This window comes from Oryx dammah, unplaced genomic scaffold, assembly GCF_014754425.2.
Source record: "Oryx dammah isolate SB20612 unplaced genomic scaffold, SCBI_Odam_1.1 HiC_scaffold_2, whole genome shotgun sequence".
NCBI classification, from domain to species: domain Eukaryota; kingdom Metazoa; phylum Chordata; class Mammalia; order Artiodactyla; family Bovidae; genus Oryx; species Oryx dammah.
The window spans coordinates 92,273,133-92,293,808 of NW_024070186.1; the positions used below are offsets into that span (position 1 = coordinate 92,273,133).

The window sequence follows — 20,676 nt, forward strand, 5'->3', positions numbered from 1 at the left end:
TAGGGCAACAATGGAGACAGGGAACCCCGAAAGAGGAAGGCGAGGAATGAGAGAGGCGTCCATGTCCCCTTTTCTCCTCTAAGCCCGTTGGGCTCGAGACTGACTGTGGTGGGCAGGAAGGAGGACATGACTTTAAAGTGTTAGAACTGATTAAACTGGATGGGGCTTCCTACTTCTGGGTATATATCCAAAGGAAATGAAAACAGGGCATCAAAGAGGTATCTGTGCCCCATCTTCACTGCAGCTTCATTCATAATAGTCAAGATAAGGAAACAACTGAAGTATCTGTCAATTGACGAACGGATAAAGAAGACGCAGTACATATATACAATAGAATACTATTCAGCTATGCGAAAGAAGGAAATCCTGATGTTTGCGACAGTATCAGTGGACCTTAGGGCATTACGCTAACTAAAATAAACCAGAGAGAGGAAGACAAATATTACATGATATCACTTATATGTGGAATCTTAAAAAAAAAGTCAAATCCATATTAATAGAAACAGAGAGTAGAAAAGTGGTTGCCAGGGGCTGGTTAGGGGGCAGTGGTGGTGAGGGAAATAAAGGGAGGTTGGTAAAAGGGTATAAACTTTTATGATGAATAAGGTCTGAAGATCTGATGGAAAACATGGTGACCATGGTTGATAACACTATACTGTGAAACTGAAATTTACTAGGAGAGTAGAACTTAAATGTTCTCACCAGAAAAAGGTAAACATGTGAGGTGATGGATATGCTCATTAACGAGATGAAGGGAAACCTTTCACTGTGTATATGTATATTAAATCACCACAATGTATACTTTAAATATCTTACAATTTTACATTCATTCATATCCCAGTAAAGCTGAAATTAAAAAAAAAAATCTGGACTGGATTGGATTTTTAATACCCTTCACCACCCCACTCTCCACACAAAACTAAAAAGATGACACTTAGGAGCAGGGAAAGCAGCTTATACGAAGGCAGTGGCTGGAGAAAAAGAAAATCATTCCATGTTTGCTTCCACTAAATTCAGACAATTCATCAAACCAGTTATAGAGGTAAAACAGGTCATGCCTCAGAATCCACTGGCTAAATGCTCTTCTTCCCTTTTCTGTATTACAAGGTTTAAGCATCTCAGTTTTGCCGCTTGGTCAGTGCTCACTGAATTCTAGTGCCCCACCCTAAAACTGCAGGCAGGGGACTTCCCTGGTGGTCCAGTGGCTAAGACTCTGCTCCCAGTGCAGGGGGCCTGGGTTTGATCCCTGGTCAAGGAACAGCTCCCATATGCCACAACTAAGAGTTTGCATGCCACGACTAAAGATCCCACAGGCTGCAAGACCTGGTGCAGCCAAATAAATAAATAAATACTGCAAGCTCTCCTGACTACTGGTAAAAGAAACCCCAGAAAGACAGGGAACAAATGTTTCCTTTTTTCCTACAGCTGCAGAAAAGTACACACTATTCTGTACTATACTGTCACTTTTTATCAAGTGGGAAATTGAAAAAGTCATAAAAGTCTCCATCTTAATCTTCTGTTCAAGAATCCTGTGTAAATATGTATTTACTGTTTTCTATTATTCTAAAACTGTCTTCAAAATATATCTACAGAGGAGTCTTCTTGTGCACATGGATTTAAGACACCTGCATTTAAGAGGTTATTACCATGTTCTGTAAATGGTAAATCCCCACCCCTAAAAGTCTGCAATTTCTGATTGTCCTGCTGAAGAATTTACTGTACTAGTTTCATTATTTAAAACACATCTGTTTTCTGAAATATATAAATACATATGAGAAGTTTTTGAACCAGAAAAAGAGCTTTGGAATTTTCTTCTCCCTTTACATATCAAAGAATGATAAATCTGATGCCTTTGCTGCAGGCCTGCTTCAGATACAGAGTTGAGATCTCTGTCTCACTGAAGTCAGCACACAGGCCTGGTTAAAGCCTCAAATCCTCCATCTCTCTCAGGCCAGCACAGGTCACTCCTGATAGTTATGGAGTAGAGGCTATCTGAAACACAAGAGACAGTGCATGCTCAAAGCATTCACATCAAAACCAACAGATGAACCTCCACAGTAAACACTGAATGTCTCCAATAGGCTAGACAGGAAGACCACAAAGAGGGTAAGACACAAGCCCTTACAAGGAGCCTCAGAGGATCCTCAGAAGACCCACAGTCACCACACAACATGCTCAGTATGGTGACAGAGCTGGAGACAAAGGCTGTGGGTGTTTTGAAGAGAGAGGCCAAGAACCTGAAGAGTCAGAGTGGGTTTTCATCAGGGAGATGCTACTTGAGCTGGAACTTGAAGGTCAAAGAGGAGAAGGAAGAGCACCCAGAAATGTAGAAGCAGAAGGTAAGTAGTCACTGTACATGATTAGAAGCGCAGTATGATCAACTTGTTATGTATTTGTAAAGTTCTCTCTGTAGGGCAATGCGGAAGGCAGTACTGGAATTAGAGGCACCAGGCAGGAGGCTCATAAATAACATTCATTTAATATATGTTGATGAAGCATCTCTTATGCACCTGGGCACCATGCTAGATTCTGTCTAGAGGAGAATAAAGACTGTCAAATAGGTGACAACGAGCTGGCACCATGTCAAGTGCCATACCTAGGAAATTAGAGGGTGCAGCTATTAATAGGAGCAGAATCTCTTCAGACTTAAATAGTTTGCAATGCAGAAATCCAGCTGAAAAATATGTGGTGCCATAAGGTAAAAGAATGACAGATCTGAAGGATATTCAGGATGTGGAACCATCTAGCAGATGCTGTGGGGACCCCCACATACACATCTCACTGTTCCCATGCACCCTACAGCCTGCCACTGCAAACATCTCTGAGTCTTAACCTGAGTACACTCATGTTTGGCTTTATAAAAGGCATGCCAGGAAGCACCAGGGGGTTAGCACCCCTGGGAGTGGTCCTCCACCAACATCAGATGGAAGACGGTGGGAAAACTCTGAGTGCCTTACGCAAAGGATCCAGATGGACTGCATCTCAAGTGCCTCCAGTGGGAACCTGCTCATCAACACACCTTGTCCTGGCTCCTCTCCCTTCCCTGTTTCATTTCCCCATTCTCCTAACAGTCCCTCCTGGAATCACCTCCCAAGTAAACTACTTGCACTCAGATCTTTGTCTTAGAATCCACTTTTGGGAACCCAACCTGAAACAAACAGAAAAAAAACTTGGTGAAAGATTAGATGGTAAAAATGGAAACCCAAATATGAGGCTATAAGATTTCTAATTTGGGAAATGCTGATCCCATTAACTGAGAAATAGACTCTTCAGGATAGGAAGAGGGGTACATTTGGGGCAGGGGCTGGTGAAGACAAGATAAGTTTGGAAACATTGAGTTTCAGGTGCCCAAGGAACTGTTACCTCAAAATTCCCTGAGTACAAGGTTAAGACTCTTGACTCTGAAAAAAGTGAAACAGTAGAAAAGGGACTACACAAGAGGAGAAACCACCAGAAATGAATGTCACTTCTCCCTAGGGTAATTACCTAAGAGAATACAAAGCCCTAGCTGTCTCTTGCAGCCGGTTTCTGTATTCTAGCTTCTCATAGTTGGAGGGACTCACTCCTTTAAAACCATACATCACTCCCCACCAACAGCCAGCAATTGCAGCGGTAGAATCACTGTCTCCACCGTGGAAAAATGCTCGGTGGGCAAGCTCCTTCCAGGAGTCTCCTGCAGCCAGGATGGCATCGTAGGCAATCATGGGGGCATCGTGTCCACTGCTGCCGCCCCAGCCAGAGTAGCTCACAGAAGTGTAGAACTCATCCCTTTCCTTCACATCAAAGGGCTTGGGGAAGGTAGGGGCTGATTTGCCATCCCAAATTCCTCTGAGTTTTAGGTACTTTTCCCATTGGTCTTGGAAGTAAGACCTGCAGGAAGAAAAAAAGACTACAATCAATTGAAAAAATAAAGTCAAAAGCCATCAGGAAAGGTACCAGATAGACATGTGAACAGGGAGAGTTCCAACATGACTTCAACCTCTAGAACCAATATGATATGATATTAAAAATCAAAATGAATGCTAAGTGACCTTCATTCAATACATTTTTGCTAAGGAGTGATATAAATAATGCATCAATATCTGTTGCTATTAATGCATAAAGAAGATATACAGCAAGTTAAAGGTGAGAAATGTAGGTTTGTTTTTCCTGAGTTGAGAAATAGGTCAAGTGTCAACTTTCAATGGTGAACTTTATTTATTTAGTCTGTCATCATGTATTTTATTATTTTATATTACTTTAACAAAATTGTACATATTTAAGGTGTACACCATGATGATTTGATATACATATGCATAATGAAATGATCACTACAATCAACCAAATTAACACATCATCTCCTTATACAGCTACTTTTTTTTAAGAGGGAACTTCAGAACATCATGACTGTAGATGATTTCAGTAGAAAGCCTCTGGACATTTTTATTCTAAGAAAGGCAATGTGAAGTGAATTCAAAAAAGGGGAAGATGTGGTCTTACCACTTATTAATTACCTGGTGGAAAAACCTATCTTTAGGTCATTTTAACCAAGGATTTCACAATATTATTTGTTTGTCAAGACAACACTGAAAAAACAAGTTCCAGGAAATAATCAGGAAAGTTCATCTCAGTAAAGAATAGCCACAGGGACTTTTCCCTGGCGGTCCAGTGGTTAAGACACTGCTCTTCCACTGCAGAGGGCACGAGTTCAATTCCTGGGTGGGGAACAAAGATCCCACATGCTCTGTGGCATGGCCAGGAAAAAAAATAAGAGAGAAAAGGAAGAGCCACAAAACTCTGGAGAACAGGATCCGTACACATGAGGGAAGCAGTGCAGCCGCCCTACTCACTGAGGTCTTCACTTGGCTCCTTGGTGGCCATCACAGCTGGGACTGTATTTAGAATCCTTAGCAGGAGGGTGGGGAGGGGGCTGGATGCAGTGGATGATGAAATTGGATGGGAGACCGATGATGGTTGCTAAAAGGCTGAGTTTTAGGCATACACATGCATGCAGGTGTGCACACAGACTCAACCATTTTCTAGCAGGAGTGTGCACCTGCAAACTCACCAGTGTTGAAGATTCTGCTCCACAAAGTAGCCTGATTGGACAATGTACTTTTTAGCTTCCGGAAGTACCTCCATCAGTCCTCTTCCCCACTGCTGAGGAGGCTTGCCGTTCACAGCATAGGCTGTAAAAAGAGCAGACACAAGGGCTCCCAGGTAGCCTGTGGGGTGGTGGTGGGTCATCCGGCCGCTCTCGATGCTCACCTGGATCAGTGTGTCCAGCTGACTGCTGTGAGGGAACCGGAGACCAATGCACATAGCCCTCATGGCGGCCCCACAGCCACCCTCGTGACTGTTGAAGGGAATCCTCCAGCCATTGGCTTTGTCTGGCTCCAGCAGCATGGCGTTCTGCACTGAGGCACCCCCTGGGAAGAGTCAGGCAGAGAATGGGGTCAGGGTAACCAAAGCAAAGGCCTGGCAGGAGGAGAGAACCAAGCCCCGCTTCCAACTTTCCTGGGTGGAAAGGGAAAGCCAGAACGTGTGATGATGAAGGCCCCCAACTCCAAACCCCAAGTCAGCACTGTGCCTTACTTACACAAGCGTACTTAGACGCTGTTGGGTTTGTGGGAGGGGCTTTTCATCAGGAAATGTTATGAGCTGAACTGTATTGATGATGAGCTGAATTGTATACCCCAAAATTCATATGTTGAAGAGCTAATCCCTAGAACTTCGGAATGTGACTATATTTGGAGATGGGCCTTTTACAAAGGTGATGAATTTAAAATGAGAATGTTAGGATGGGCCCTGGTTCAATCTAATCAGTGTCCTAATAAGAAGAGGAAACCTGGACACACAAAAAGACACCAGAAATGTATGCTCTGAGAGGGCACAGCATGGTCTGCAAGCCAAAGAGAAAGGATTCCTTCAGAAGAAATGAAACCAACACCCTGATCTCAGGTTTCTAGCTTCCCAAACAGTGAGAAAATGACATCTGTTGTTTAAGCCCAGCCAATCTGTGGTATTTTCTTATGGCAGGTCAAGCTCACTAATACAAGAGCCAGGGAAAAGGTGGTTCACATCAGCTGTTGGCCAAATGACTATAAAAAAATGAGCAAGAACCACTTGTGAGTAGACTTGGAACCAGAAAAAGAGTCTCTATAAGACCTTTTCCAGTCTTCTTTAAAAAGAAAAATTTTTTATTCATAGATATTAAAGAAAACTTAGAAACTACAAATAATTGAAAGGAAAATAGGAAACTATAAATACTCTTATCACCCAGATCTTTCCCAACAGATATACATACATACTCTTAATGAGAATGGGTTCATAAGATACGCAGTGTTTCATAATCTACTTTACTTCATATACAACATCTTTCCATATCATTTAATACTTATCTGTGTAATTTTAAATGGCTGCAGATGTGTCACCATAATTAAATAAATGACAGAACATTTAGCTTGTTTCTATTTTTATCATAACTAAGAAAACTAATGTCTCAGGACTTCCCCTGTGGTCCAGAGGTTATGACTGCTTTGCAATGCAGTGGGCATGCGTCTGATCCCTGGTCAGTGAACTAAGGTCCCACATGGCTCAGGGTGTGGCAAAAAAAAAGTAATTAATTAAAAAATAAAAAGCTAGTATCTTTGATATTTAAACCCCAGTCAACATTTTAAGTGACTTCCTTGGGTCTGTTTTAATTCTCCACCTGCCCAGATCTCCACCAGCTGCTCTCACCTGGTGCCCGGCCATCCATGTCTCCCATGCTGTCCTGGTAATGCTTAGCAAGGAGGGAGTACAAGCGAGTCAAGTCTGAGACTTTGCCAGCTTCCAGGAGCGCTTCTGCTGTGGCCAGGTGCATCACGGTGTCATCGCTGACTCTCCACCTCTCCACATCTATGGCATCCAAGCCACCAAGCTGGGCCAGCTGCCTGTGAATTTTCTCCCCATTCTGGAGGAACTCCCACTTTCCATTGAAGTATCCCAAGGCATCTCCAGCTGCACTCAGCACCATGGCTGCCACATACCTCTCCATCAGGGCCCCACACATGGTGAAGCTGTCTCTGGGGGAATATAAAGACACACAGAGGATGGGGAGGAAAAAAAAATCAGAAAAAATAATAGCCCTATCAGCATTTTACTGGGGCTTCCCTGGTGGCTTAGTGGTAAGGAATCCACCTACCAATGGAGGAGATAGGTTCAGTCCTTGGGTCTGGAAGATCAACTGGAGGAGGAAATGGTAACCCACTCTGGTATTCTTGCCTGGGAAATCCCACGGACAGAGGAGCCAGGTGGGCTACACTCCAAAGTGTCACAAAGTGTAAGACTCGACTGAGAGACTGAGCACACACATCACATTGTACTGATTACTCACTCCTTGCAGGCACAGTATTAAGGGCATATCATTCAATCCTCACAACAGCTCTATGGGGAGTGGAATAAGCCCATTTTGTTGTGTGGTTGTTGTTGTTTAGTCACTAAGCTAAGTCGTGTCCAAGTCTTTTTCATCCTTGACTAGCCCACCAGGTTCCTCTGTCTGTGGGATTTCCCAGGCAAGATCAGAACTTTGTCTTGTCTTGTCAAGTTAGGCAAGACTAACTAGGACCCTATCTTTGCCTCTCTGTGAGTGGCAAGCCCATTAAATTCTGCAAATCAACCATTTTCTCTTTTTGGTTGAATTTGGCCTTGGAATGCATCCTTCCTTTCCGTAAATGCTAACTTTCCACTGGTATCACGAGCTACTGTTCGCAAAGCACCTGCACCTTCAGTCTCATCAGAGGGCCTGGATCACAGTCTGCATGTCAGAGATAAGAAAACTGAGGGCCAGAGAGAGTAACTTCATGCAAGCAACAGATGGAGACACTGGGATCCAAATCTTCTGTTTCTGGGCCATTCACCTCAGCACAGACCTACTTACCTTGAGCAACCTCTTTATGCCTTACCCTTCCTATCTGTAAGGCAATGGCACAAACTTCATGGGTTTGTCATGAGTAGTAAATGAATTAATTTAAAAAATGACTTTAGTTATTCTTTTTAAAAATATTTATTTGGCTGTGTCAGGTCTTGGCTGTGGCATGTGGGGTCTTTCATCTTTGCTGCTGCATGCGGGTTCTTTTAGTTGCAGCACCGAGGAGCTTCAGTTCAGCTCAGTCGCTCAGTCGGGTCCGACTCTTTGCGACCCCATGAATCGCAGCACGCCAGGCCTCCCTGTCCATCACCAACTCCCGGAGTTCACTCAGACTCACGTCCATCGAGTCCGTGATGCCATCCAGCCATCTCATCCTCGGTTGTCCCCTTCTCCTCCTGCCCCCAGTCCCTCCCATCATCAGAGTCTTTTCCAATGAGTCAACTCTTCGCATGAGGTGGCCAAAGTACTGGAGCTTTAGCTTTAGTATCATTCCTTCCAAAGAAATCCCAGGGTTGATCTCCTTCAGAATGGACTGGTTGGATCTCCTTGCAGTCCAAGGGACTCTCAAGAGTCTTCTCCAACACCACAGTTCAAAAGCATCAATTCTTCGATGCTCAGCCTTCTTCACAGTCTAACTCTCACATCCATACATGACCACAGGAGCATTTGGGACCTTTCTGTCACAGCATGCTGAATCTTTAGTTGCAGCATGCAAACTCAAATTCAGTTGCAGCATGTGAGATCTAGTTCCCTAACCAGGGAAGTTCCAGGGAATTAATCTTTATAAAGTACCTAGAACAGTGTTTAGCACATAATAAGTAGTATTTTTTATTATTCATACACAACCAGGGAAAATTATTTTTCCATTAATTGAACTAGAATACTGTACTTTCTCCCCACAATCTTCAACAGCAGTATTTAAATTTTGTGTTCCTTCTAAATGTTTGACTTGTAGAGTCTTGGGGTCTCAGCTAACACTCTTTCTCCATGAATCTCAGTTCAGTTCAGTTCAGTCACTCAGTCATATCTGACTCTTTGCCATCCCATGGCCTGCAGCATGCCAGGCTTCCCTGTCCATTGCCAACTCCCACAGCTTGTTCAAATTCATGTCCATTGAGTCAGTGATGCCATCCAACCATCTTATCCTCTGTCGTCCCCTTCTCCTCCTGCCTTCAAACTTTCCCAGCATCAGGGTCTTTTCCAATGAGTCAGTTCTTCCCATCAGGTGGCCAATGAATATTGATGAACATTCCAATGAATATTCAGGACTGATTTCCTTTAGGATGGACTGGTTGGATCTCCTTGCAGTCCAAGGGACTCTCCAGGGTCTCCTCCCACCTAACCCCCAGTACAGTGCTGGCTTCCCATTGTCCCCTGCAGCTTGCAGCACTCACCGGCAGAGCCTTGCACGATCTGCCCTCAGTCTATCATCCACTGCACTTAATCAGGCCAGGAAAACACTTTGAAATGCCAGTGGACTAGCTCCAGCTCTTTCCCCAAGATGTCTTACTCTCCTCCTCTTACCTAAAACCTATTTGCTCAGGGTTAAGTTCAAATCCTTGGGCTTCCCAAGGGAGTCCTGCTCCAGCTGCACTGCGGTAGCCCAGGGAACGCAGGCGCAGGTTGGCAAGCACCTGAGAAAAACGATGAGGACATACTGAACAGCCCATCACCGAGTTACTGATCATGTTGAATTTCCTGGCCCCAAAACGGTATTTGTAAAAAATGATTTACATATTTTAATGTTTATAAATGATGCTCAGGAACTGGAGTTCTGGGCTAACAGTCCTGGCTCTGCTCAGAATCAGGTGTGTGATGATGGACAAGCTACCTCCTTCCAGGACCTCAATTTTCCCACGGTAAATCGTATTGCGGGGATGCGTGCAGAGGTAGTGGGGAGCTATAGATGCAACCTGGGCTCCCGTCCTACGCTGAGAGCTTCCGAGACCAAGCTTAGTTCTAGACTTCTGAGGACGGATCTTTAAGCCCCTGTACCCTCTTCTAATGGAGAAGGAAATGGCAACCCACTCCAGTATTCTTGCCTGGAGAATCCCATGGACGGAGGAGCCTGGCAGGCTACAGTCCATGGAGTCGCAGAGTGGGACATGACTGAGCGACTTCAAAGAGCTTCCCTTGTAGCTCAGTCGGTAAAGAATCCATCTACAATGCAGGAGACCCTGGTTCGATTCCTGGGTTGGGAAGATCCCCGGGAGAAGGAAATGGCAACCCACTCCAGTATTCTTGCCTGGAGAATCTCATGGACTGTAGCCTGCCAGGCTCCTCTGTTCATGAAATCGCAAGAGCCGGACACGACTGAGCGACTAAACCACCACCACCACCACCCTCTTCTGAAGTCCTCAGCTTCCTGTCTGTAATTCCTCCTGGCTCCACCCGAATGTGTTTCTGTGGGTTTCAAGTGAGGCTGGGGGGTGGTGGGCGACGACCACCTCACCCTGGAAGAAATTTTCTTTTGAGTTTTTACACCGTGCTGTGGCCTCCCGCTTTCCAGAACGCTGTTATTCTTTATACGCTTAAGTTTTCCAGTTGACAGTCTTCGTCCCTGAACTTTACATTCAAAACGGAGATCTGGGCAGCTGATTCACGGCAGCCTTCTGCAGTTTTGCCTTTTTTTTTTTTTTCTTGAGCGGGGGAGGGTACAGGCGAGTGGGGAACAGGTTCAGCCCCGACAGGGGTGGAGGGTGGGCCCTAGGTCACCGCGGGAGAGAGGCGCGAGGGATGCGGGCGGGGAGGGTGGGGGAAGGCAGGGCGGGCGGGGCCGGTCGCCGCCGGGAGAGGAGCGCGGGTGTAGGGGCCTAGCGCGGGGAGGGGTACCTGCTGGCCCGGAGGGGTGTCACGCTCGTGCGCCCAGGGCGGGGCCGGGCGCCGGGAAGTCAGGGTGCGAGGAGGCCCAGCGCGGACCCCGGCGCGAGCTGAGCACCAAGCGGGGTGGAGCGCCGCGTCCGCGGATCGCGCTCAGGTTCCGCAGACCCGGACCGGTGCCCGGCGCTTGCAGTTGCTCGAGCGTCAGCTGTCCGCTGCGTCAGCCGCCCCCGCCGTTCGGAGTCGGGGGGCGCCGCGGAGCACGGACGACAGGAAATGGCGCCGCTCCGCCACCCCACCCCCCACCCCCGCCCTACCCCTGTCGAGGACTCAGGAGTGACCCCGGCTTGAAGCCTCGACCTTTCCTCCAGTCCAGCTCCCCTCGGCAGTGAATAGTGTGTGGCCCCGATCTCGGAAAACGGTGCTGATTGCGTGAGTGGCCTTTGTCACGGTTCTGGGCCCCTCACCCATAAAATGGGGCAGTAATAGTACCGACCTCTTTAGGGTGGTTGGTAGGATTAATTTTAACTCTTGTCATTTATTTGGTCGCAGAATAGAATATTTTCATGCTGATAATAAATAAAAGCAAAGGAAAACTAAGAGTATTTTTGCCTGAATAAATTCTTGAAAAGAATTAGAAACGCTATCTGTAGATATTGTATGCAGATATTCTAAACATTATATGCAGGTATTCTGCAGACTTCTCTGTATGCCTCTCTTTCTTGCTACAGGCATTAAACACCTGCTGTTTACCACGTGGATGCTAGGCCCTAACACAACCCGCTCTCCTAAGAGTGGACCCATGCAAGGGATCCCATCTTAGGCTGTTGATTTACATTTTTTGTTTTTAAATAAAATGTTATTTTTATGATTTAAAAAAATGCATACTTCCAGTAGAAAAACTGAGAAACCTTTTAGAAATATCTCTTAAAAAACGTATCTCTCATGTGTTCACAAAGATAAATGTTTCTGGATTTCTTTGCAGAATTGTTTCTCAGCAGAAAATTGGAAATAATCTCAACCTCTATTTAGAGAGGAGAATGAGTTTCCTTTTCCTAAATTAGGGCATAATTATGAAACTTTTCCAAAAAGGTAGACATTTAAATCAGTAGATTTGGGGTAAATAACTAGGTTCACAGGGGAAGAAATTGGAGACATTTTGTTAATCAAAAAATCAGCTTTTAGAGTGAGGGATATACATGGTCTTATTTATGTAAAAAAAAAAAAGAGCTCTGTGTGTGTGTGTGTGTATGTGCATCCTGTGTATAAAATGACTGAAAGGATATATGTTACATTGTCATTAATGATTATATAATTATCTCTCAGGTGGCTAAGGGGAGAGTTTGCAGGGAGTAGGGAGAGAGAGAAGGGGAAACTTTTAATCTTTCATATTAAGAATTTTTACATATTACATGTAGAAAGAAATTTTAGAAACCATAGAAAAAGAGCCCACATATTCTACCACTCAGACTGTAAAGACTGATACAGTCTTTATGCACATTTTTTTTAATGGGGTCATTTTGTATATACAATATTATATCCTATTTTTTTTTAATCAGTAAGCTTTACATTGTAAGCATTTCTGTCATTTGTAATAGTGTCGTTACTACAACTGGATCCAAATGTTCAAATAATAAAATAAACCCCCTTTCATGTTGATACAAAGTAATATGAGGCCCTGATCGTCAGTTCCTCTCCAGCCACCCCATGGCCAGGGCTGGTTCAACAGAAAACAGAAGTATAGATAGTTGAAAAACAGGGGATTAAACAAATCTTCATCATTTCAGGGGCCTGAATGTGTTATACCATGCAACCATGCCTCGTGAAATCTTGAGAGCTAAAAAAAAATTTTTTTTAATGAGAGAGAGAGAGAAAGATAGAGCTAACAGGAAATGGTTAATAGACAGGGCCCCTGACCTGTGCAGCAAATGCAAAATAACAAAAAGTTTCAGAGAAAAATATACCACAGAATAGGACCCAATTTAACACAATTTGTTAAAATTATTTAAAGTGGTAAAAAATGAAGTAGAGGCTTTTTAGAAGAAAACAGAAGAAAGCTAAGCCAGGAGAAATAGGAAGCCTAAAATGACTGTTCACATATCATTCACCATCAACTCACTTCAGAAGATTCAGTGAGCATCCATGATGGTTAATTTTAGGTATTCACCTGGCTAGGAAAAAGTACTCAGATATTTGGTCAAACGTTTTTCTAGATGTTTCTGTGAAGGTATTTTTAAGATGAGATTAACATGGAAATCAGCAGCTAATTTTCTTCCATGGTAAGTGGGCCTTACCCATTCAGTTGAAGACCTTGATAGGAAAAAGACTGATCTTACACAAGGAAGAAGGAATTCTGCCAGCAGACTACCTTCACATGGAGTTGCTACATCACCTCAACCTGGGTCTTCAGCCTGCTAGCCTATTGTGCAGATTTGGACTTGGTAACCTCCACAATCACATGAGCCAGTTCCTTAAAATAAATCTTTCTTTCCATGTATGTATCGGTTTTGTTTCTCTGGAGAACCCTATTACAGCATATAAAGTATGCTAGATACTATGCTAGGAGCTTACTGCAGTTACTGAGGTAGAGCAAGAATCACAGGGACAGAGGAGACTTTTGAGGCACAAGCACTGTGACCAAGGAGATTGTTCAAGGTACCAGCTCAGCAAATAGGAGGAAGACATTCTCAGCTTAGAGGGTTCACAGAAGGCATCTAGAGAAAATTATATCTGGGCTTAATTTTTTAAAGAATAATTAAGAAGATAAACTAAAATTTCCAGAAGCCCAGAAATAACCCAAACAGCTAGTTCAGAGGAGAAGCAAAGATTTAAAAAAGTAAAAGTACAAACACAGATGCAGACTTAGGTTGATATTTCCTCCCCAGCGATGCACGGTTGCTCAGCCCGACCTCATTGTTGAGGCGTGAGCTAGTTTCCAGTCTGGCCTGTCACTGGGTTAGAAGACTGGTCACGGTCTTAAGCTTTCTCCTTTTCTGTCTTACTGAATCATTTCCAAACACTTCATCGTAAGACTGAGTACTAGATTTGCACAATGGAAATCAAGTATCCTCCTGGAGGATTTTAAAGAAGGCTGGAAAAGAATTCGAAGATGTTTATGAAAGAAAACAGGCTCTCTGGCCACTGGTCCCAAAGTACTTTTTTTTTTTTTTCCAAAGTATTTTTTAAAAATAGAATCCATATGTACATAAGGGCAAAGTTTACATCATAACATGTCAGAGTCAGAAGGGATATTTGCATACCTGTAACTTTATAGTGAGGAAAGTGAGGCCCAACTAAGTGAAGAGAGTTCCTTTGAGTCACACAGCAGGGAGAAGTAGCCTTCTCTGAACTCTCCTCTGGGCCACGGTCTTGGAGCTCTCAGCCCAGGGCTTCTTCCGTTCCCTGTACTGCCATTTACACAAACTTTGAAATGATATGATAGACTAAACATTGAGTTCATTAACGCTCTGACCCTCCTGAGCCTGATTTTTTTTTTTTCTGAGCCTGATTTTTTAAAATATTTCATACTCCTTCAGTGTAAAAGTCGTATTTACTATTATACAGAGTGAAGTAAGCCAGAAAGAAAAACACCAATACAGTATACTAACGCATATATATGGAATTTAGAAAGATGGTAAATATAACCCTGTATGCGAGACAGCAAAAGAGACACAGATGTATAGAACAGTCTTTTGGACTCTGTGGGAGAGGGCGAGGGTGGGATGGTTTGGGAGAATGGCACTGAAACATGTAAATTATCATATGTGAAACGAATCGCCAGTCCAGGTTTGATGCATGATACAGGATGCTCGGGGCTGGTGCACTGGGATGACCCAGAGGGATGGGATGGGGAGGGAAGAGGGAGGGGGGTTCAGGATGGGGAACACATGTACACCCATGGTGGATTCATGTCAATGTATGACAAAACCAATACAATATTGTATAGTCATTAACCTCCAAAAAAATAAATAAATAAAGTGGAAAAAATTCTGATGCTTAAAAAGGAGAAAAAAATGAATAAAAGTCATATTTAAAGAAAGATCCAAGATATGTGCTGTAATTCTAATAAGCAGGCAGTAATCAAATATGGCAGAAGGTGGGGATGGGGACACTGAATGGAGAGATAAGTGGATACAAATTGGTGTTTTAAAAGCAGGCAGTGGCTTCTCTCCTTCTAAGCAGAACAGAAAGAGACCTGGGGGAAGTCCACATTCCTGCCCACCCCTCTTTCCCCATGTCTCTGGAGTACTCTCTTTTGCTTCTGTAAGTTGTTTTTTCCCAACCTTTGATCTGGAGATCCACGTAGATTTTGAAACCTTCTTTGGTACATTTTCTACCAGATGGCCCCCACCACTCTGCCTCTCCCAGTCCTATGGGGATTTCCCACAGCTGGTCAGCTGAGTCTCCAAGCTCCCCTTCCCGAGTTTGCAATGGACTTTTGGTGCTCCTGACCACAGGCTCATCCTAAGCACTTCACTGCCCACAAGTCTGGCCCTCAGTGGGTGAAAATATAGCTTCCAGGAAATGGAAAGTAACTACTGAAGCCAAACACCCGGGGAGCATTGCTTAAGGTCCCTCCCCACCCTCCCGTCCTCTGCTCCACCATCCCTCCATCAGCGTCAGACTAGGCTAACCTACCTGAGTCTGCTCATTTTGCTTCGAGAAGAATCCTCACGACTATAGGTAAAGGAAAACCTCATCAGGGGACATCTTTCAGCCCTCTCCTCCTATCCTCTGATGAGGTGTCAGTTCCCTCATCGTCTCTGGCATTCATTCCTAAAACTGCTCTTTGGAGAGAGCTCAAGTTTGGGGTGGGGAATCTAAAAAGAGTGAGAGTGAAACCAAGACTTCACAAAGGAAGCTGGTTTAGGCAGGTTAGCTAATGGTGACAGCCGCTGGAGAGTCCCTCAGCCTCCCCCTGTGGATGCCCGTGAAGTCAGCTCCAGAATCAGGAGGGAGTCAATGTGAGGGCATGCTTTGGCTCTTCATGCCATCAAATAAATTCTGCTCTTCTCAGGCATCCTTGTGCAACTGGGGCCACAAGTGGCCAGATTTCCTCTTCTGTACAAATAGTAGCTGAATGTGTCTGTGCAAGGTATACTTTAAATGTTGCCCTTTCTGGGGAGAGTTGACGAGAGATAAATCTCCTCTTTTCACTCAAGCCATGCAATTTCTCTTTAATTTTATGCATAGAATTAGACGACTTCCCCTCCCTGCAACCCCTCTCCACAACCTCTTCTTTTGAAATAGGAGACCATGACCTTTGGTTACAGATTGTTTTTCCCCTAGATTACTGTGTCACTAAGGAACAGAGGGCAGCTATCTATTTCACTTTTCAAGAAAATATGCCAGAAAGAAGAAAGAGGAGGAAAGGGAAGAAGCTGAGGAGGAAGGAGAAGAAGGGGAGGGTAAAGGAAGGTGGTTACTTCCTCCTGTTGATCTTGTTTAGCTGGTAAGTCCTGTCCAACTCTTTGTACCTCTTAGCGTGGTTAAATAGTTTAGTGTGTTTAAGAAGTAAATGCCCTATTGTTCAATCTTTAATGGGCTCAGCCTGGCACTCAGTGATGACCTAGAGGGGTGGGATAGAGGGAGGAGATGGAGGCTCAGGAGAGAAGGGATATATATATATATATATTATGACTGAATCTAGTTGTTATACGACAGAAACCAACACAAAATTGTAAATTAAATTTAAATAAAATTAAAAAATTCTTTAATGGGCTGACTTGACTCTTCAGCTTTCATTTATTCAAGCTTGATATCATGACGGCTGCACTGACCCATTACGAGAGCCCCCAAATCATCTCTGTCCTCTCCTTCTACAGCCTTTGGCTGGCTCCTTTCCATGATTCTGGGGGAGCAAGAAAAGTGAAACACAAACTGAAAAAAGGGCAACTTTTGTGACTTTGCCAGCAGCTCTAATGGACAGTGTGGGCAGGAGGATTGCAGCCAGTCTGTGGTGCCGCTTAACCCCCAGAGTCCTATCATCACGGAGTTGCCAGGATTCAAGAGCAGGTCCCTACCCTCAGGCAGAGAACTTGCGTGGACACACGGTCTGTCTCTTCTCTTAAAGGATCAAGTAATAAGCATGGCAGCCCACTCCAGTATTCTTGCCTGAAGAATCCCACGGTCAGAGGGGCCTGGTGCACTACAGTCCATAGGGTGGCAAAGAGTCGGACACAGGCTGAAGCGACTGAAAAGGCAGTACAATATGACACTCCCAGTGCCTTTGAAAGTTGCCCTTTCCAGTTTCATCTCTCTCTCACACACACACACACACACAAACACACACACACACACACACCCCAAGTCTTCCTTAAACACAACCAAATCCCCGGCTTTAATTTAAGATTATTTTCTCTAATTTGGTCATCCACAGAATTGAAGTGTATTTACATCCATTAAAAGCTCAAAGCAAATAAACAGGAACACGTCAAGGCAGTGAAAGCTCATTATCAAGAACCCCCAATCCTCTTGGCCAATCTTAAAAATATCTCAGTTCTCCTCTGTTTGCTCTTTTCTCTGAATTACCCAGTTTAACATCCTTCTTATTATTGTTTGTTACTTTTTTCTGGATCCATTTCTACATTTAGTTTGAAATGGAATGTAGTATTTCAATAAAGGTCTGGGCTCATGTGCAAAGATAATGAAGATAATTCCTGGCCGTGGCATGTCATTTTTCCACTCATACCTCCCTAATATTTTGTTGGCATTTTCACCATCTTGCAGCCTCAGAATGCCCTGGGTCTTTTTCTGTGATTGTTTGTTTCTTTTTCTTAGGGTCTGTCCATCTTGTTCTTATCTCTCTCCCATTCTGTTCATCTTTGCATCCACAGCACATGATACAGTTCTAGGCATACAGTAGGCACTCAGTAAATTTGGGGGAACTGGCTTGATGTGGCAAAGGAGTGGTACAGACATTAGGAGCTCAGAGGAGGGAAAGAGTAGATGGGGATTAGAAGAGCCAAAGAGAGATTCTTGAGGAAGTGATTTTTGGAATACCCCTTTAGGGAAGGAAGATGTTTGGATGGGCAGAGAGGATGGGAAAGGCTGTGCAGGAAGTTATGGTAAAGTCAGGATTTTCAGGCAGAGAGCCCCAAATGCAGAAGGGAGAGGGGCAGTGGGCAACAGGGAAAGAGCCCTCAGTTTAGATCAGAGTTAGCGCTGAATGTCCACTTCTCTTTTCATTTAAAGAACTCTGGTGATTTCCATCTCCGTGGATTAGAAAGAATGTGACAGCGTACAAAGAAGAGATTACCACTCTCACACTGATGGCCTTTACCACCAGCTTTAGCAGAGTGTGGCACCACTTGGGAGCACCATAGTCTTAAAGCCCAGGTCTGGCCACCCCATTCTGGGTGCAGGCTATACAGATGGATTTAAATGAAGCTGAGAACGGGAGTCAGAGAGGCTCCACAGAGAGGCTGAAATTCATTGCAACCACAGTCCAGGGCAGAAATCAGGGTGCTGGTTCCAGGTAGGTGCCCAGGGGAACTGACCTGAAACAGAGGTCAGAGAGCTTCTTGTGATTCTTCATTGCTGAGATTGCAACCAGTGTTGTTAGAAAAACCAAAGATACAATGTCCTGAAAATTTTTGTTAATGCAAAAATGGGTTTGTTTCTTTGGCAACAGAAGAGTCCACCATAGGAAAGAGGTTTTCTCAGCACCTAAGCTGTCCTAATTAACAATAACAAAAGCTGTCTTAGCACCTTGGACCCCAAGTACTCAATAGGCAAAGACTTTGCAGTGGCCCTAGTTGGCCCAGCCCAACCCTGCCTGTGGTACAGTTTTAGCTCAGCTTGGCTTTTATCTGCATAAAGAGAGTGAAACAGTTCTAAGGTTGAGAGAGGCTAGACTGAATCACCATTTTAGAGAGATCACTTTGTTCAGGGGCAAAGCCAAGTGCATTTATCACATTCATATATCAGTCACATCTCCTATCGTTTTCTTTTCCTCTATATGGAGTCACCTTTCTACTTTACCCAGTTATTTTAGACGGGAAGCCATTGTGTGTCTACCACATGAAGTCCCTCCTGCCTTAAGCCTAGTTTCTCCAGAAAGCAAAGCTAGTTACAAAGCCCTAGATGACTGGGGATGTGAGTCTGGTGGTATAAGACAGGGTGATTTGACACAGGGAAGAAAGAAAGGCCAATACAAGAGTGCCTCACCATGCTGGCCTCTGCTTCAGGTAACTGGTACTCCATCTCACTGGGGCCTTCTGGAAAGCCTCATGAAATGTCTCTCTCAATTCCCCATCTGGGTAATGAAAATGGAAAGCAGTTATCCATCATCTTCCAGCCCCTTTGGATCAAGAGTAGCCCCACTGGTTCTAAGTCCCTCATATTTCCAAGCTGCACATGCTTGAGTGCAGATTTTCCCAGGGAATCTGATGTGACAGCAGCAGAGAGGCCTCAAGTGCCAGAAGCAAATGGAGAAAGGTATGGGCCAGATTAAGTGCTATCGCTTTCCACGGCTGCAAAAGAGAGCTACTGGACCAGTGTGGGTTGGCTGCCTTCCCATGAGATGCTCCAGAACTCTTCACAGAAGTAGCAGGCTGGTTGGAAATTGGTGGGGGAGGACTGAGATCTTCCTCACCTCACCCTCTGGTTCTGTCACTGTTTACCTGAGGGTGACTGTACCAGGCTAGGGTGGCTGGGGTTACTATCCCACGTGGCTAGTAGGACACACTGTCCAGCCACTCTGTAGAGATGGTGGGGGTGGGGGAGTGTAGGTAAGAGTGGTCTTGTAAGCTAGGCACTCTCCCAAAGTTTCCTCTACCCGTGAGATGGATGGCCCACTCCTGCTGGGAGGGGTAATTCTGGGTGCTGAAACAAAACTTGAAAAAGCACAGAAACAGCCAGCCTTATGGCTCAAATACTGTCTACCCCCAAAGTTGATGGGTCAGCCCCTCCCACTGTGGGGCACCTTTCTAACCTCTCCCCCAGGTGGCCCAGTGCAGTTTCCTCTCCCCTTTGACCCTGAGGCATTGTGGGGCAGGTGAGGGAGACTGGCTGTGCGGTCTGCCATACCTTCTGAAGGGAACTGACAAAACAGGACAGCAGAGGGAGCTTCCTCAAATTGCACGTAAAGAACACTTATGCTCTTCCCCTGGTTGGACTTAAACATTTCTGAACATCAGAGTTCTCTATCAAGTAAAAGGAAGTTGGGAGGGGAAATGCCACCTCTGTGAAATATCACCCGAAGAAAAACCGAGTGACTTGCCATTAGTTTGAAGACGGCAAGAAAGGAACATCTCAGAAGTGGAGCCTCATACTTCAGTTTTTAATACAAGAGGAATTGTTCTTTGGCAAGTAAGTACATTTATTATTAGCTTAATATGGGGATTAGCTTAATTTGGGGGATAGCTTGGTGGATCTAGTTACCAACAACCTGACTGCTTTTTAAACAAACATGTCTCCAAGATGCATCCTTTTCCCCCAGAGGGCCTTCTGGGGGTCTCTTATTTCAACATATTGGAGAATCATTATCAGGGTTATGACTCTAGAAGGTGGAAAGGAAAGTGGAAACTGTTAGTTGCTCAGTCGTATCTGACTCTTTGTGACCCCATGGACTGTAACCTGCCAGGCTCCTCTGTCCAAGGGATTCTCCAGGCAAAAATACTGGAGTGGGTTGCCATTTCCTTCTCCACGGGATCTTTCTGACTCAGGGATTGAACCTGGGTCTGTTGCATTGTAGGCAGATTCTTTACTGCCTGAGCCACCAGCAAAGCCTGGGCATTAGTTATGGCCCTAGATGGTAGAAAATATTAATTTTTCAGGCTGAATCTGAGTTTTCCAAAACCAGTAAAATTCTGGTGAATAAGTGAATCCAGGCTAATTCTGATTAAAATACAGTGTGGCTGATAAGACAATCTGGTGTGGCCGACAGACTAGCCCTGGGGTGGTTCCCCAAGACGGGTCCCAAACATCTGGGTAGCACCCAAACTGGGTCTCTCTTGGAATCT

The 20,676-nt window shown here is 44.6% G+C and overlaps 2 protein-coding genes and 1 long non-coding RNA gene across 4 annotated transcripts in view; 2 read left to right on the forward strand and 1 right to left on the reverse strand.

The window, feature by feature from the left end:
• Positions 1 to 221: 221 nt before the first annotated feature.
• Positions 222 to 10,943, reverse strand: ADPRH (ADP-ribosylarginine hydrolase). Of its 2 annotated transcripts, none has more exons than XM_040251138.1 (4): positions 10,724 to 10,943; positions 6,721 to 7,046; positions 5,048 to 5,408; positions 222 to 3,870 (listed from the first exon to the last, which is right to left on the reverse strand). In XM_040251138.1, the coding sequence occupies exons 2-4, from the start codon at positions 7,031 to 7,033 to the stop codon at positions 3,483 to 3,485; spliced, it is 1,062 nt and encodes a 353-aa protein (XP_040107072.1). In that variant the 5' UTR covers positions 7,034 to 7,046; positions 10,724 to 10,943; the 3' UTR covers positions 222 to 3,482. The 2 variants fall into 2 exon arrangements, with proteins under 2 accessions (XP_040107072.1, XP_040107081.1); XM_040251147.1 differs by lacking the exon at positions 10,724 to 10,943 and having other exon boundaries at positions 222 to 1,992; positions 3,487 to 3,870; positions 6,721 to 7,135.
• Positions 10,944 to 10,982: 39 nt separating this feature from the next.
• Positions 10,983 to 12,446, forward strand: LOC120871327. The gene is made up of 2 exons (XR_005723002.1): positions 10,983 to 11,143; positions 11,443 to 12,446. It is a non-coding gene; the product is annotated as an uncharacterized LOC120871327 (long non-coding RNA).
• A 7,438-nt stretch (positions 12,447 to 19,884) lies between these two features.
• The window catches only part of CD80 (CD80 molecule), a 29,701-nt gene continuing 28,909 nt past the window's right edge, over positions 19,885 to 20,676 (forward strand). Inside the window, exon 1 of the mRNA XM_040251158.1 lies at positions 19,885 to 20,023. The gene's annotated coding sequence lies outside the window, so the exon portion shown is untranslated. The remainder of the gene's footprint in view (positions 20,024 to 20,676) is intronic.

Excerpts from the sequence above, each read along its gene's own strand:
- ADPRH (XM_040251138.1), bottom strand. The coding sequence starts at position 7,033 with ATGTGTGGGGCCCTGATGGAGAGGTATGTGGCAGCCATGGTGCTGAGT. Across the intron at positions 5,409-6,720 it reads CATGGATGGCCGGGCACCAG|GGGGTGCCTCAGTGCAGAAC; the intron begins GTGAGAGCAGCT and ends GACTCTTCCCAG. Across the intron at positions 3,871-5,047 it reads GAGCAGAATCTTCAACACTG|GTCTTACTTCCAAGACCAAT; the intron begins GTGAGTTTGCAG and ends TTCTTCCTGCAG.